The following is a 17,254-nucleotide window of genomic DNA, read 5'->3' on the forward strand; positions in this document are numbered from 1 at the left end:
GTATAGGTGACCAGATGACCCCCCATTTATCGCACAGGTAGCCAGAGGAGGCTCCCCTCCCCCATTTACAGTATAGGTAGCTAGATGACCCCCCAGTTAGGATAGGCAACCACATGATCCCCATTTATAGTATATAGCCGGATGACTCCCCGTTCAGTACATTCCCCCTTCGCCAGATCCCCCTTGTATATAGCCAGTGTATATAGCCAGATCTTCCTTGTATATAGCCAGTGTATATAGTCAGATCCCCCTTGTATATAGCCAGTGTATATAGCCAGATCTTCCTTGTATATAGCCAGGGTATATAGCCAGATTCCCCCTGTATATAGCCAGTGTATATAGTTAGATCTTCCTTGTATGTAGCCAGATCCCCCTGTATATAGCCAGATCCCACCCTGTATATAGCTACTGTATATAGGAAGATCTCCCCTGTATATAGCCAGTGTATATAGTCATATTTCCCCTGTATATAGCCAGATCCTCCCTGTATATAGCCAGTGTATATAGCCAGATCCCCAGTATATAACCAGTGTTTATATAGCCAGATCCCCCTGCATATAGCCAGTGTATATAGTCAGATCCCCTTGTATATATAGCCAGTGTATATAGCCAGATCTTCCTTGTATATAGCCAGTGTATATAGTCAGATCCCCCTGCATACAGCCAATGTATATAGTCAGATCCCCTTGTATATATAGCCAGTGTATATACCCAGATCTTCCTTGTATATAGCCAGTGTATATAGTCAGATCCCCCTTGTATATAGCCAGTGTATATAGTCAGATCTTCCTTGTATATAGCCAGAGTATATAGCCAGATCCCCCTTGTATATAGCCAGATTCCCCCTGTATATAGCCAGTGTATATAGGTAGATCTTCCTTGTATATAGCCAATGTATATAGCCAGATCCCCCTGTATATAGCCAGATCCCCCCCTGTATATAGCTACTGTATATAGGAAGATCCCCCTGTATATAGCCAGTGTATATAGTCATATTTCCCCTGTATATAGCCAGATCCTCCCTGTATATAGCCAGTGTATATATAGCCAGTGTATATAGCCAGATCCCCAGTATATAACCAGTGTTTATATAGCCAGATCCCCCTGCATATAGCCAGTGTATATGGCCAGATCCCCCTGCATACAGCCAATGTATATAGTCAGATCCCCTTGTATATATAGCCAGTGTATATAGCCAGATCCCCATGTATGTAGCCATATACTCCCTGTATATAGCCAGTGTATGTATCCAGATCCCCTGCATATAGACAGTGTATATAGTCAGATCCCCCTGTATATATAGCCAATGTATATAGCCAGATCCCCCTGTATGTAGCCATATACCCACTGTATATAGCCAGATCCCCTGCATATAGCCAGTGTATATAGCCAGATCCCCCTGCATATAGCCAGTGTATATAGTCAGATCCCGCTGTATGTAGCAATATACCCCCTGTATTTAGCCAGTGTATGTAGCCAGATCCCCCTGCATATAGCCAGTGTATATATAACCAGATCTCCCCTGTATATAGCCAGTGTATATAGCCAGATCCCCCTGCATATAGCCAGTGTATATAGTTAGATCCCCGTGTATATATAGCCAGTCGCTGCCCCCTCCACTAATGACATGCATTATCTGGGAGATTAATGGCAGGACTGTGGAGAGAGCAGGGTCACCATGGGGTCAAAACACTGGGCTTCTGACAGCTGACTCACTGTAATCTGGATGCAGATGAATGCTGTGCTGAGGTTGCCTTTCTCACGCTCTGAACAGCTGAAGAGACGTAGTAGCGGCTCACTGATTGGACGGACAGAGAGAGGGAGGAGGAAGACGCTGGATTTTAGCGTGTGCCACTAGAATGATGGAATTTTTTCTTTAAAGATACAGGAGTCACAGGGGAGATTCCAGGCCACCGGAATACCCATCTAAATGCGCCAGTGAGGAGCTGGTCAGTCACCATAAGCATTGTATATTTTTATAGGACTTGTCATATTACATCTAATGAACAGGTTAGGTGTACAATAGAACTACATATTTACAAGTGAAGGGGCTGGTCAGTTGCCCTATAGCAATGCATAATTTCAAGAGTTGTCATACTAAATTAAAGGAGCTGGTCATTTGTCCGAAAGCACTGCATATCTGCTGTATATGTCATATATGTCTAAGGGACTGGTCGGTTTCCCTGTAGCACTGCATATTTAGAGGTCTTGTCACATATGTCTTAAGGAGCTAGTTGGATGTCCTATAGCAAGGCTTCCCAACCCTGAACCTCAATTACCAACAGTGCATGTTTTGCAGAAAACCACAAACATTTACAGGTAAGGTAATTAGTGTATCAGCAGAGCTGATTAAAGGTAACCCAAGGTGAGAGGGATATGGAGGCTCACATGTTTATTTCCTTTTAAATAATGCACATTGCCTATCTGTCCTGCTGAGCCTCTGCCTCTAATACTTTAAGCCATAGACCCTGAACAAGCATGCAGATCAGATGTCTATGACAAATCTGACAATATTAGCTGCATGCTTATTTCAGGTGTGTGATTTAGACCCCACTAACCAGTAAAATCAGCAGGCCTGCCAGGTAACTGGAATTGTTTAAAAGGAAATACATTTGGCAGCTTCCATATGTCTCACACCTTGGGTTCCTTTTAACTATCTCTGTGAATTTCCACAAAGCATACGCTGTGGGTGGTATTTGAAGACAGGGTTGGGAAGCCCTGTCCTATAACACTGCATATTCACAGGACTTGTCATACTCAGATTATACTAAATCAAAAGACATTATGATTTTTTTTATAGGTCTGTCATATTTATCTTAGGAACTAGTTGGTCACCCTATAGCACTGCATATTTATAGTATTTGTCATATATGTTTGAGGAGCTGGTCATTGGCCCTATAACACAGCACACTTAAAGGGCTGCAATGCATGTGTTCTGTGTTTTTTTATTGTGAAAATTAATATCCTAGGGGTGAAAGCAATGATTGACTGAAATAATTCAAATGGGAGCAACTGACGATATCTCCTGGAGTGATTAGCAGGGCACAGGTCATCGTCCGAGTTTACAAGGTTCTTCATTTTAACTCACTGTTGAAGGCTGTATCCATATTTTTCATCCCTTTAAAGAGTCCTTAAAGAGGAACTTCAGCCTAAACAAACATACTGTCATTAAGTTCCATTAGTTATGTTAATTAAAATAGATAGGTAATATAATCTCTTACCCACCCTGTTTTAAAAGAACAGGCAAATGTTTGATTTCATGAGGGAAGCCATCTTTTTGGTTGAAAGGAGGTGACAGGGAGCATGAGACACAGTTCCAATTGTCCTGTGTCCTGATCAACCCTCCCAGTTGCTAGGCAACGTGAATAACAACATAGGAAATCCCATCATGCTTTGCACAGCATCAGGGAAAAAAGCCCGGGCAGTTTTCTTTGATGGGTGGAGCTTAGCTAATAATGCAGCTAAAAATTATGCTTTGGTAAGAAAAACAAAGTTCTGATGCTGTGAAACTGTTAAAGAAACAGCAAGCCTTTTCAGTTCTGCTGAGTAGATTTTTAGTCCGGAGGTTCACTTTAACCCCTGCAGTAAACACGCGCTGATTCTTTTGATGTCTTTAGTTAGTAAGTCTGTATGAGTCATTCGTAAGCAACAGTGCTGATTAAAATAACACAGCAATAAAGACATTATAGATATTCCAAATAGGTAGCATTTAAAATATGAATTGAATGTGAGAAATTGGCTAGCTTATTCACAGAAAGATATGTTGCTTCTTCAAGATGACCTACAAACACAATTTTTAGCAGAATCAAAATGGCAATAATTATCCAACCAGCGCTCAATAGAAAACTAAAATCTATATTATTCACTAATAAAACTGGGACAATCAAAATTCAGAATACTTTTGGGACAGTAGAATCAAAGTGGAACAGTGGGGTTCTTGGAAATCATGCCTACTGGAATAGTCTTTGTAGGACATTAAAGCAGATCTCCAGCATCAAACAAAAGATCCTGCAGCCTCCCTGTAATAGAAAGTTATAGTTACCTGAGAAGCCTTGTCCCGCGAAGCAGTCCCAAAGACACCGCATCATCTGACTTCCAGCTCCTTGCTCCGCCTCCCCCTCTCCAGGGAGAAAAATGCCAAGCTATTTACTGCAGTAAATAGCTTGGCGGTTTTCTCCCTGGATTGAGGGGAGGCGGAGCCACACACTGGACGTTGGGTGATTCAGGGGTCTTTGGTAGGGCTTCACGGGACAAGGATTCTCAGGTAACTATAACTTTCTACTACAGGGAGGCTGCAGGATCTTTTGTTTCATGCTGGAGATCCGCTTTAATGATAACCTTGTCGGGGGGAGTGTTCTCTGATACAATGATCACCAACCAGCCTAGACAAAGTTGCACCTTGGGACCTGACACCTATTTGGTTATAAAGCAATGTAATGTATTTGTACTTTGATACTGTTGGTCTGTTATTTACTGAACAGCTTTTTAACATAATTTCCCTCTTTCACCTTTCTAGCGCTGGAGTGGGAAGGACGGGCTGCTTCATCGTAATAGATGCCATGCTGGAGAGGATACGGCATGAAAAGACTGTAGATATTTATGGTCATGTAACTTTAATGAGAGCTCAGAGAAATTACATGGTTCAAACAGAGGACCAATATATCTTTATCCATGATGCACTGCTAGAGGCAGTGACATGTGGAAATACTGAAGTGCCAGCTAGAAACCTGTATGCATATATTCAGAAGCTGACACAGATAGAGACTGGAGAAAACGTCACAGGGATGGAGTTAGAATTTAAGGTACAGTCTGCATGATTTTAAATCAGCTTAATGATAACCTGGAGATAAAAAAAAACAAAATTCAAATTGCCAACATAGTTTCACAGAAATGTAAATGCAAATCTTATGTCTGTTTTAGCATGCAATATTAGTAACCCATAGCAGCCAAACAAATCATCCTCTAGGGTCTAATTACAAAGGGTTGAATGTCAAAATTACTGCTCTATGATTCACAGTATATTCACTGAAGAACAATTTATCCGCTAGCACATTACCCCTTCCAAAAGTTAAACAATCTTCATTTGCTGTTAGTTTCACACTAAGGGCTTGATTCACAAACCCGTGCTAACTGTTAACATAGGCGTGCTAAAGTTAGCACGTGAAGTGCCGCTCACATTTGCGCGCGCAAAGTGCCACGATCATGGACATTTGCGTGCGATAACGCGGACTTTTGCATGGAAAAGTCTGCGTTACCGCGCGCAAATGTCCGCGATTGCGCGGTCGCGGCACTTTCCGCGCGCAAAAAGTCAGCGAACAGCACTTCACGTGCTAACTGTTTAGCACGCCCGTGCTAACATTTAGCACGGGTTTGTGAATCAAGCCCTAAGTGTTAGGCCCCGTTCAGACTGCAGAACGCAGACCGCAACGCATGCGGACCGCAACGCGTACGAACGCACGCCATCCGCGTTCGTATGCGTTGCGTGGCTGATCCCATCACTGAAAAGTGAATGGGACAGCCATGCGTTTTTACAAAAAATGCGTGCAGCATGCGTTTCCGGACCGCACAGGTCCGGAACGCATGCAGTGTGAACATCAGACATTGCACTCTATGCAATGTCTGATGTCGTGCGTGTCGGCCACCTGCACGCGTTTCCAAAACGCGGCTGGAAACGCGTGCAGTGTGAACGGGGCCTTAGTGTGGCTTACTTTTCTACCTTTGGCTAATCTACACGTACAAATTTACATTATTACCTTTGCTGCATGTGTGCAAATGATATGTCCAATACCTTAATTTGCTTTCATCCCTTACTTAACTACTTCAGTACCAGCAGTCTCTGGCCCCTTAAAGACCAGAAACTATAGTTATTATAGTAAGTATGTTAAATAACATAGTAGCAGCCGCTAGTGAAGTATCGCGGTCGTGATACTTCACAGGACTACCTGCATTTAGTTTATGGGTGTTGCTATGTAATCGATGCACGTAACTAAGGAAGGCACCTTACATAGCAACGCACACTGCTATATAAGCCATGCATAGCGGCTGCCTCTTCTTTTTAAAGAGCACTTCCTCAAATTGATCCAGAAGCTCTACTGAGATTGACTGAGGCCTAGCTGAAAGATTGGCTAGATTCCACAGTGATTCTAGAATCCAAGACATGTAATATGCATTTATCATTTGGTGACATGTATAAACCCATTATTTTAACGCTTCATCAGTCTTAAGTTTTTATTGGATAATATTTTTATGTAATTTTTATACATGTTTTTGTATTACATACAAATTAGGCATTGCTAAATAAATGCAATTAAAAGCTTTGGGACATCTACCCAGCTTTATCTGATTATGAGGTCATTACTTAAGCTTTTTTGTTCAAGAACAGAACTTTGAATTCAGCTAAATACTACTGATAAGGATGAAGCTATATTTCTTGTATGCCATACATTGTACAGTCTCAAAGGCTATCATTCATGAACAAGCTGTCGGTAAGGGGAACCCGTGCGGGAGAATACCGCCGTCGGTAGTTGTGCCTTCTGGGTGGTAATTCATAAACTTTGTGCCTGGGGCGGTAGCAGTGCGGAGGTTTTCTGGAGCATGGTGTTGGCAGGCGGGCGGTAGGCATGCGGAAACAGAAAAGCTGGTCGAGTCCCTCCATGCGGTGCTCTCTCTGCTGATGTGTGGGACGTCCGTCCCATTCACTTACATGTACTCCGCAAGCTTCCCGCTACATCCAGGGGGTCGGTAATCCCCTTCCGCATACCGCTATGCGGAAATGTTTATGAATGAACCTTTTGCTACTTTTTCTGGATAACTGCGTATCAAAGCCGCACAAGGCGGTACGTTGTCACTCTGCACGGGAATGTCAGCTCCGCATGCGGAAAGAGGCTTTATGAATGCAGAACTTGCTCCGTGGTCGGTAAAGTCAGCGGTATTACGCATTTCCGCATGCGGGAATGCTTTATGAATGATAGCCATTGTCTCAAAAACAACAATTATTGATGGAGGTTAAAACCTACAGAAGAGTTACTTAGATATGGATTTATTTTGCAAATATAACTTTGAAAATGTTAATCTGATGATGGTGGATAACAACTGAAGAGATGTATATTTCTGTACATATGCTTTTTCAATATACACTGTATATTTAGTGTTTAATTTTATCTATGCTTCATGTATTGCATTAGTATTTATTTATTATATTATTTAAATTAACATTACACCTTAGTTAATATTCCTAAATATTTGCCATCAATCGTGTTTAACCTTTTTGGTGCATTAGCCAGATCTCAGCAACTGATGTTTTTTTTCTTGCTTTTTACAGCGCCTCGCCAGTTCTAAAGCTCACACATCACGGTTTATCAGTGCCAATCTTCCATGTAATAAATTCAAAAATCGCCTTGTTAATATTATGCCATATGAGTCCACGAGGGTATGTCTACAGCCAATCCGGGGTGTGGAGGGCTCTGACTATATCAATGCAAGTTTTATTGATGGATACAGGTGAGTATGCTTGGCAAGGGATAACGTTCTGTGAATGTTTCTTTTAGCATTCATTATTTTTTCAACTAAGATCGTTTTGTATTATGTGCAAAAAATAAGAAACAGCACACAAAACAGCTTGCAAACAAAAGTGTTTTGAAACAACAGGGCACTTTATGTTTTTGGGTGTAGCCCTTCAAGGGCTACGCCGAAACATGTAATGTCCTATTGCTCCAATACACTATTGTTTGCAAGTCATTTTGTGTGCCAGCTCCTATTTTTTGCATTACTACATTGAGTGCAGGTCTAGTGGACCTGCTGAAGGGTTGGCACAGGCTATACCAAGTCTGGAACAAGCAAACTACAGCGAGTCCCTGTGGAATAGGCCTAGTCAGGTCTATGTTGCCGGTGCACAATCCCTCTGTGGGTCACCACTCCACACACGGTTCAATGTAGTAAATACGAAGGAGGCACTCAATTGGCTTCAAACTTGCGTTTTATCAAATCCCAGTAATACACGACATGTTTCGGGGCATATCCCCTTCATCTGATGTATTTACTATACCAAGTCTGGAGACTAGTGACACCTGAGGTACAGTTTTACTTTTTTATAGTATACAATATATCTTTAGATACATATGAATACTAGGAAATTATGCAAACCATGTGTGTCCTTTCAGAATACCAAAGGAAACATACACCAATAACTGCATTGTAACAGGATAGATAGATAGATAGATAGATAGATAGATAGATAGATAGATAGATAGATAGATAATAAAAATAAAAAGTCTGTTATTTTCTCCTGATCAACGATGGAGTTGTAATTCATTATTGATTTACCTCCTTCAAGAGCCTTTTTTCTGCAAAAACTTGCAACAGCTGTACACTAGCATAATGCCTTTTTAGTCACATACATGTGATGTATAAATCAGTTCCTATCATTACTCTCTGCATAACCATTCATGCTTCTGATTTGTCCAGGAAGCAGTAGGGGCTTTTACAGAAAGGAATAAATACAGTGGGGTGTGAAAGTTTGGGCAACCTTGTTAATCCTCATGATTTTCCTGTATAAATCGTTGGTTGTTACGATAAAAAATGTCAGTTACATATATCATATAGGAGACAGACACAGTGATATTTGAGAAGTGAAATGAAGTTTATTGGATTTACATAAAGTGTGCAATCATTATTTAAACAACATTAGGCAGGTGCATACATTTGGGCACTATTGTCATTGCTTTAGAACTAATTATTGGAACTCAAATTGGCTTGGTAAGCTCAGTGACCCCTGACCTACATACACAGGTGGATCCAATTATGAGAAAGACTATTTAAGGGGGTCAATTTTAAGTTTTCCTCCTCTTTAAATGTTCTCTAAAGAGTAGCAACATGGGGGTCCCAAAACAACTCTCAAATGACCTGAAGACAAAGATTGTTCACCATCATGGTTTAGGGGAAGGATACAGAAAGCTATCTCAGAGATTTCAGCTGTCTGTTTCCACAGTTAGGGACATACTGAGGAAATGGAAGACCACAGGCTCAGTTCAAGTTAAGGCTCGAAGTGGCAGACCAAGAAAAATCTCGGATAAACAGAAGCGACGAATGGTGAGAACAGTCAGAGTCAACCCACAGAACAGCACCAAAGGCCTACAACATCATCTTGCTGCAGATGGAGTCACTGTGCATCGTTCAACCATTGGCGCACTTTACACAAGGAGATGCTGTATGCTAGAGTGATGCAGAGGAAGCCTTTTTTCCACCCACAGCACAAACAGAGACGCTTAAGGTATGCTAAGGCACATTTGGACATGCTAGCTTCATTTTGGAATAAGGTGCTGTGGACTGCTGAAACTAAAATTGAGTTATTGGGGCCTTATACATGGAGGAAAAAGAACACAGCATTCCAAGAAAAACACCTGTTACCTACAGTAAAATGTGGTGGTTCCATCATGCTGTGGGGCTGTGTGGCCAGTGCAGGGACTGGGAATCTTGTCAAAGTTGAGGGACGCAGGTATTCCACTCAGTATCAGCAGATTCTGGAGTCAAATGTCCAGGAAGCAGTGTCAACGCTGAAGCTGCACTGGGGCTGGATCTTTCAACAAGACAACAACTCTAAACACTGCTCAAAATCCACTAAGGCATTCATGCAGAGGAACAAGTACAACGTTCTGGAATGGCCATCTTAGTCCCCAGACCTACCTAATTTTGTTTAAACAATTATTGCACACTTTCTGTAAATCCAATAAACACCATTTCATTTCTCAAACACCACTGTGTGTGTCTCCTATATGATATATTTAACTGACATTTTTTATCGAAACAAACAACGATTTATACAAGAAAATCATGATGATTAACAAGGTTGGCCAAACTTTCGCACCCCACTGTAAGTGCAGAGCATTGATATCTCACCTGATCTACAATGTGCAGGCAGAATATTGTGTAAAAATTACATGCAGTCATGTGGTTTTCTCTTAATCGGAACAGTGGCTGGTTAAAAAAGTTAATTGAATATGGGTGATAATGGTATATAAGACCGAGGCCTGTTTTAAACAGTATAGTACACCATAGTTAGCTCACAAAATATTGAGAATGAAAAAATTAAGATGAATTCCATGGTACTTTATGCTTCATAAATGTAACTGTAATCTATAAAAAAAAACTGCAGACATTACAAAATTGCCACAGGGCTTCCATTTCCTTCTGTGAACCCTGGTGCTTTGCAGCCATTAGCGTTTTTTATCGATGCTTAGTCTGCAGGAGTCCTTCTCACAGAAGAAGCCCATGTTATATAAAGCACAATGAAAGTGAACTGTAGCTGCTACCGTTCAAAAGGTCTTCTGACTCAACCTCCTCCTGTGAGAATATGTCATGCTACACAGTTAAATCAAGCAGTAGCTGATCAACTCATTTTAAAGGCTGCCAAAGACACTGACACCCACCTCCACTTTCCTGCCAAAGAAGTTACGTCTTAGGGCCAGTGCACACCTAAAAGCACTAGCATAATCGCAAACGCTCAGCACTTTTAGAAGTGATTATTCAGGCCGATTCTCGGCATGTGCCTAGCGATTTTCTAGTTATACCTAATGATTTTTGGAGCATTTTGGTGTAGCGTTTTTTATTTTTTGTTACAGTAGTGTTGGAACTGAACAGCTTCTGTAACAAAAACGCATTGAAAATCACTCTGTTCTAGCGCTTTTCAAAGCAATTTTACACTAAACTATACTTAACATTGAGGCTGAATCGCCTCAGAAATGCTGCAGGACCTGTGTCGTACTCAGCCTCTGCCCCTCCATGCAGCAAGGGAAGAATTGCTTCTATGTTAACTGCGTACAGTTCATTCTTGTGTAAAGGTGCGTACACATCTCTTGACTTATATCGCCAATGGGGGATGGGGACTCAATCCCCTAGGGCAGTGTTTCTCAAACTTGTCCTCGTGACCCAGAACAGTGCATGTTTTGCAGACAACCTCACCTACGCACAGGTGGGGTACTTAGTGTCTCAGCTACATAGAATCCACCTAGGTGTGTATAGGGGAGATTGCCTGGAAAACATGCACCATTGTAAAGTCAAGAGGACAGGTTTGAGAAACACTGCCCTTGGGCGACATCTCTGGCCCGTCTTTACAGACGCGTGTCAGCTGTGTAGCTGACAATGCATTCTGTTGCTTGGTGGGAGGGTACGGACTGTTGATGGAGTGGCGTGTGTGTGGCATCATGTGGCTGGCAGGGGAGCAGTGCAGACGATGAAATCAGCCATTGTGAAGGTGAGTTGATTGCCCATGGGTTGAGATCGGGGTCAGCGACTGCTGTACAAACACCTGACTATTGACTGAGATGGTTGTTTCAGCGACTGCTGTACAAACACCTGACTATTGACTGAGATGGTTGTTATCAGACACTTTAGTCAGGTGTGTGTACAGGCCTTAAGAAGTGTAGCAATGACACATACAGCACTGTGCTGTAGAATAGCATGACTCCAAAAATCTGGAGAGCGATTGATCACATGCCTGAAAATCTAAATATAATTGGTCACACGGGGCAGCAGGAAAGCTGCAGGGACTGAACTGTTTTTACCTTTTTGTACAGAGTTGAATCTTGAGAGAAGGAAGTGTAAGGTTTAGTAAAATAACTAGCCTACTGCAATTAGGAAAATCAATAAAGATGACTTGCTACAAATGGAAATACATTTGCACTCATTTAAAATATAAAATCGTGTAGTTTATTAGTTCAGCTGATTATTTGTCTTTTTCTTTTTTGGGTGGGAGGGGGGTTATTTCTCAAAAGAATAATGTAACCTGGATTGTATTTGAAACATCAGGAATAAGCATATGCATTAGATTTAAACATATCTGGCCTGAATAATTTAAAGCTTATGTTATTGTATTTTAAGTGGATGAAAGATGTACATAAATCAAATGCTAAACAGATTTATATGAATGCATCTATGAAACAGATTCAGTTGGTTGGTGTTTTGGCATATTCTCTGGATCTTATTAATGTGCAGAGACACTATATACAGATATAATCAGATTATCCAAATTGTTCTTTTGTGTTAACTCTTCAGGTTTTATATATTCATCCTTTGAAAGGCCGGATAAATCCCAGTCTGTTTATTGCTTAATGATTTTCCTCTCTCATTTATAAAACAAAATCTAGCTATGGCACAGTGCTTTAAGTTTTGCCAGGCATTTTTAAGTTTTATTTTGGGTTCATTGCATCTGAAATGCATTAAGTGTTAAATTGAAATAAAATATACTTTCTTGAAAGGAGGGTTCACACCGGCATCTGTAGAAAATGACTGCGGATTTTCCCAGGATCATTTTTTGTTTGCATTGCACAGTTTAACGTTATCCACAGTCAACTGACAGCAGCTGACTGTCGGCAATAGGAATCCCACGTGGTGTGCCATATTATGCTGCAGGGAGAATGTTTTTTCCCACATGTGGGAACTGCATTTAGATGTGAACAAGCATGAATTGATTAACATGGTTTGTCACATCTGGTGCGATCCTGCATGCGAGGAGCGTGAATCCTCTAGGGTGACCCCCTTTGTTAAATGGAGTGTTTCTATTATCTGGATCTCCACTGGGGATATTTCCCCCCAATTCCTTTCACGTAAACCTCTCTGCACATCCACAGCTTTAATATAAACACTGGTTGTCCAGGTCATACAACGCAGCACTATAAACTTTATTGGGTTTTCAGCTTTTCCATTCTGTACTAACAACAGGTTTTCTGTACTAACAATTTGACTTTCCCTGAGGGAGAATTATGCCTACTTTCCATTAGGAAGTTGTAACTTCTTTTCACAGTATGCAGTTACTATGGGGTGTAGCTGTAACAGAGGCTAATCAGAGGTTTTGATAGATCTTCTGCCTATGTAAGCAATAAAAGCATTTGACAATCTTGGATAATTTAACATTTACACAATTTATCTGTTTCAACTGCTTTGCTAGAAAATGTATTAGTTTGTGGTGTGGAAATGTTGGTTTTTAGGCACAGATCTGTCAGTGGATAAAGAAACTGGTGAGAAATATTTGACTACGTGGATTTAACTTTAGCGTCAGTCAAGACTTCTCAGGCATTCCTACCATAATCAAATCCTTAATGCTTTACACTCATAGTTAAAAACATGACACTGCAACCTGATGCACTAGACTCCTCTTATGAGTTACCTTGTCTTATCTACTGTACATTTCACCCTATCTATAACATATTTTTGAAGCACCCATCAAGCTGAAAGTGCTAAAACTAAGATTAAGAAAGTAACGCCAAAGCTAAATTGAAAAGGAAAATGCTTCTTTTGCTTTTGCTCTGGTGAAAAGTGGTTTTAAAGATAAGGGTAAAATAAGTAAGGTTAGATAACCACCAAGTAATGTTTATAATGTTTAGGGCAAGAGGATCCTAGGGATTCGTACGTGTCTTTGCGCCACAGGGGAGTTGGGCCTCGTGAGAGCCGAATGACAGCTCTCCCTGCTGCTGCTAAACTCCCCGGCTGTGCTAAATACTATTCCCCCTCCTAGTTGTAGCAACTCAGAGGGAGTTGTAATTCAGGGTCTGTTGATCGGCGGAGGACCCGAATTACTCTTATGTGCCCTGCACAGCATAACATCGGTGCCTGGTTTTGGTACCCGGCGGTGAGCACCGTGTGCCGAAACTACCTGCTTCGCTAAGCGGATCTTCCATCTACTGTCAATGATGAGATCTGGCAGCTGTCAGGTGGAGAGGTATGAGTCCATAAACTGGACCAGATAGGTACACAGTGACCCATTACAGGGATGGTGAGTTAGTTAAAGGACGAAGAAAGCAATGGCCAACAGTTCTAGTTGTGAAAAGAGGCATGTGTTTTTTAAATACTTGGAGTTGCTGTCAAACAGTGATAAAGTGGCAAACTAAAGGGTGTGGGGATAACCTTCCTTCTCCTATTTACAACTTTATAAATAGGAAAAGGGGGCAATAAATGAAAAAAAAAACAGTGATAACATGCATAAAAAGTGAACCTTTACAACGGCACTTGGCTCAGGGACAGCTGAAATTGTGGAGCTGACATTAGCTATTATGAAGCTCATTTATCAATATGTCAGTAAGGACCTTAAGTACTAATCTCACAGCTGCCTCATGTGCAGTAAAAACTGACAACTAGATAATAAATGTAAACTCCGAATTAATAGAGTTCCTGGTGGGACTCCAACCCTAGAACGACATACAGCACTGATTCAATTCTAATCTCTTACCTTTGCTTTCTGAGTTTTTTAGTATTAAGACTTTGAAAACTTAACTCCAGCCATAATATATTTTTTAGCTTTAGATGGTGTTGTAAAGGGTTAGAGTTTTCGATAAGGCACCTTGCACATTAGAGCGTTTTCATTGCGTTGTGTTACCCCTTTTTACCGGAGGGTAACGCTAAAGCAATGAAAGTCTATGGGACATTTCATACCTGATGGTATGCAATGTGATGTGATGGAAGTATCACATCTGACGCGAATGCATCAGCACGTTATGAGTCAAGGGCGTGCGACGTGCATTTACCAGAAGTCATGTAAGTCAGTAGTGCCCCAGATATTTTAAACTGTTTTACGATGCGGTGCGCAAGCACAGAAGTGTTTTTGTTCAGTACACTTCCTTTCAATTTGTATTTCCGCCACAGGAAGTGAGCACTAGAGAGGCTCACTTATAGTTTGGCTTGTGTCTCCAAAGCCTGTTATTAGTGGTGCAGTGCGATCATCCTGGTGTGAAACCGGCCTTAGGGTCTACGCACTTCAAAGAAGGACTGCTAGAAATGAGAGAAAGGAAGCAGTTAACAGTACAAAAATCTCAGCAGAGGTTGTAGCACCTCTCCATACATCCTTACCCCTCAAATAAAAAAAAAGAATCGGGGGAATTAAACTTAATTTAATGTTTAACATTAGTAAGTTAATTAGTTTTCATCTAACATATAGCTTATGTGCAGTGTAACACATTGAATTCTTCTTGTGTTTTTATACGCGGTAGAATCAGTAATGCTTTACATTATTTAAGTGTTGGGGATTTATTAATAATTATTATTCCCTTGTTCAAAATTGACATTTTTAAAGCAGACCTATATTTCTTTAAAGAGATGAAGTGAAGCTTACTCTGCGTTGATTTACTGCTCACGCTTCCTGTACGTGATCAAATATTTATTTTGTATTTGCAAATGCTACTTTAGAAACATCTTTTATCTATAAGTCATATTCTTCTCAATAATGCTTTTCTTTTACAAAAACAGACAGCAAAAAGCCTATATAGCAACACAAGGTCCCCTGGCAGAGACAACAGAAGACTTCTGGAGAATGCTATGGGAACACAACTCTACAATTGTTGTTATGCTAACGAAACTCCGAGAAATGGGCAGAGTGAGTATATGATTACCGTATTTTTCGGACCATAAGACGCACTTTTTCTCCCCCCAAAATGGGGGGAAGGGGAGTCACTGCGTCTTATGGTCCGAATACAACAATTTTGGCCGAGTGTCTGCCCCCTGTCCTGAGTCCCATCTGCTGTACTTGTCTCCTGGCCTTGTCCCCTCCTCTGTCCCAGTGTCTTTAGGGGCATTCCACAGCATCTGTTTAAGCTGTGGTACCCATGGCCCCTGGGGTAATGTGCGGCTCGGAAATTTGGAATAATCTGTACCTGAGAGGAGGGAGAAGTCGGATCCGACAGCTGCAGTGATCGCAGCCCGCACCATGGGAGAGGGGACAGAGCGGCAGGGCATCCCAGCTGACCTGCACGCTGCGGTTTACAGCATAATGGGGCCGCAGAGCAGGAATGAGTAGTGGTAATCCTCCATAGCAAAGCCGCTCGGGGGTCCGTGCACGCTGCCATAGCGTCTCTCTTGTCACTTCCGCTTATGTCACTAATGCGGAAGTGACGAGAGAGACGCTATGGCAGCGTGCACGGACCCCCAAGCGGCTTTGCTATGGAGGATTACCACTACTCATTCCTGCTCTGTGGCCCCGTTATGCTGTAAACCGCAGCGTGCAGGTCAGCTGGGATGCCCTGCCGCTCTGTTCCCTCTCCCATCGGTGTGGGTTGTGATTGCTGCAGCTGTCGGATCCAACTTCTCCCTCCTCTCAGGTACAGATTATTCCAAACTTCAGAGCCGCACATTACCCCGGGGGCCATGAGTGCCACATGCAATTGCTGAGGATAATGTGCTGGAGGGACGGGGCGGGGTGTCATGTGCGGTTTGAGGGGGGGCAGGGAGATATGTGCTGGGGGGACATATTATGTGGTGAGGAGAGGAGGAAAAGACAGGGCAGGGTTGTCATTTACTGTAGGGGGGCAGGAAGTCATGTGCTGGGGGCAAAGAGGGACAGGGGTGTCATGTGGGGGAAGATAGGGGTGTGTGTCATATGCTGATGAGGGGCAGGGTGTCGTGCTGGAAGGACAGGTACTGTTTTTACAAAAAAAAAAAGCTCTTACTGATGGTGGTGGGAGCAGGCACCATTTCAGTGTTTGCCATAGGTGCCATATAACCCAGACATGCCACTGCACACAAGACTCAGGACAGAGAACACACAGGACTCGGGACAATCAACACAGAGGACTCAGGACAGGGCACACACACAGGACTCAGGACAGAGAAGGACAGGAGACAGAGGGGGGCACATATGAGGCAACAGGGGCACATATGAGGACACAAGGGAGACTCAAAAGGTACAAGGGGACACAGGGACATAATAATTAAGGGGGGGGGGCAAAAGATACTCAAGACTCTACTGCATCATGGATGCACCAGGTTTAGTATATAGGTTTTTTCCCAAGTCTTTGTCCTCCAAACCAAGGTGTCTTATGGTTCGGAGCGTCTTATAGTTCGAAAAATACGATATATTTAACTCATGTATAATGTTATAGATCAGTCACTTCTGCCCTGTTCAGTTTCAAAATCCATTGATGGAAGTAACTAGAGTTGAGCATGAATTATGACTTATATACAGGGCTAATTGGATTTGGACACTGTAATTTAATAGTCCATAGCTTAACTATCCTGACTAGTCCAATGCAAAGTTCTGGTTCAGTCCTTCACAAAATATTGTAGAGCAAAAGAATCCCCCTCCCTTGCCAAAATTCACATCACATCTCTAGAGGTAACCAATGGAATTATAATGATAGGTGTGTATTGCTTGACTTGCTAAACAAGCAGTAGGCATAAGAACAAAATCAGAACCTGAAATAAAAGAGTAACATGTAGCTGTGATATAACCTAACTTTTCTCATCTAGGTAGTCCCCCGACACTTTTCCGGGACAT

At 41.9% G+C, this 17,254-nt stretch overlaps 1 protein-coding gene across 39 annotated transcripts in view; it reads left to right on the forward strand.

Moving 5' to 3' along the window:
• Positions 1–17,254, forward strand: part of PTPRD (protein tyrosine phosphatase receptor type D) — a 382,778-nt gene that overhangs the window by 342,385 nt on the left and 23,139 nt on the right. For all 39 annotated transcript variants that reach the window (XM_068235008.1, XM_068235101.1, XM_068235030.1 and 36 more), the window contains 3 exons: positions 4,517–4,802; positions 7,322–7,500; positions 15,232–15,358. In XM_068235008.1, coding sequence (XP_068091109.1) covers positions 4,517–4,802; positions 7,322–7,500; positions 15,232–15,358 — 592 coding nt within the window. The remainder of the gene's footprint in view (positions 1–4,516; positions 4,803–7,321; positions 7,501–15,231; positions 15,359–17,254) is intronic.

This window comes from Hyperolius riggenbachi, chromosome 1 (assembly GCF_040937935.1).
Source record: "Hyperolius riggenbachi isolate aHypRig1 chromosome 1, aHypRig1.pri, whole genome shotgun sequence".
Lineage (NCBI taxonomy): Eukaryota > Metazoa > Chordata > Amphibia > Anura > Hyperoliidae > Hyperolius > Hyperolius riggenbachi.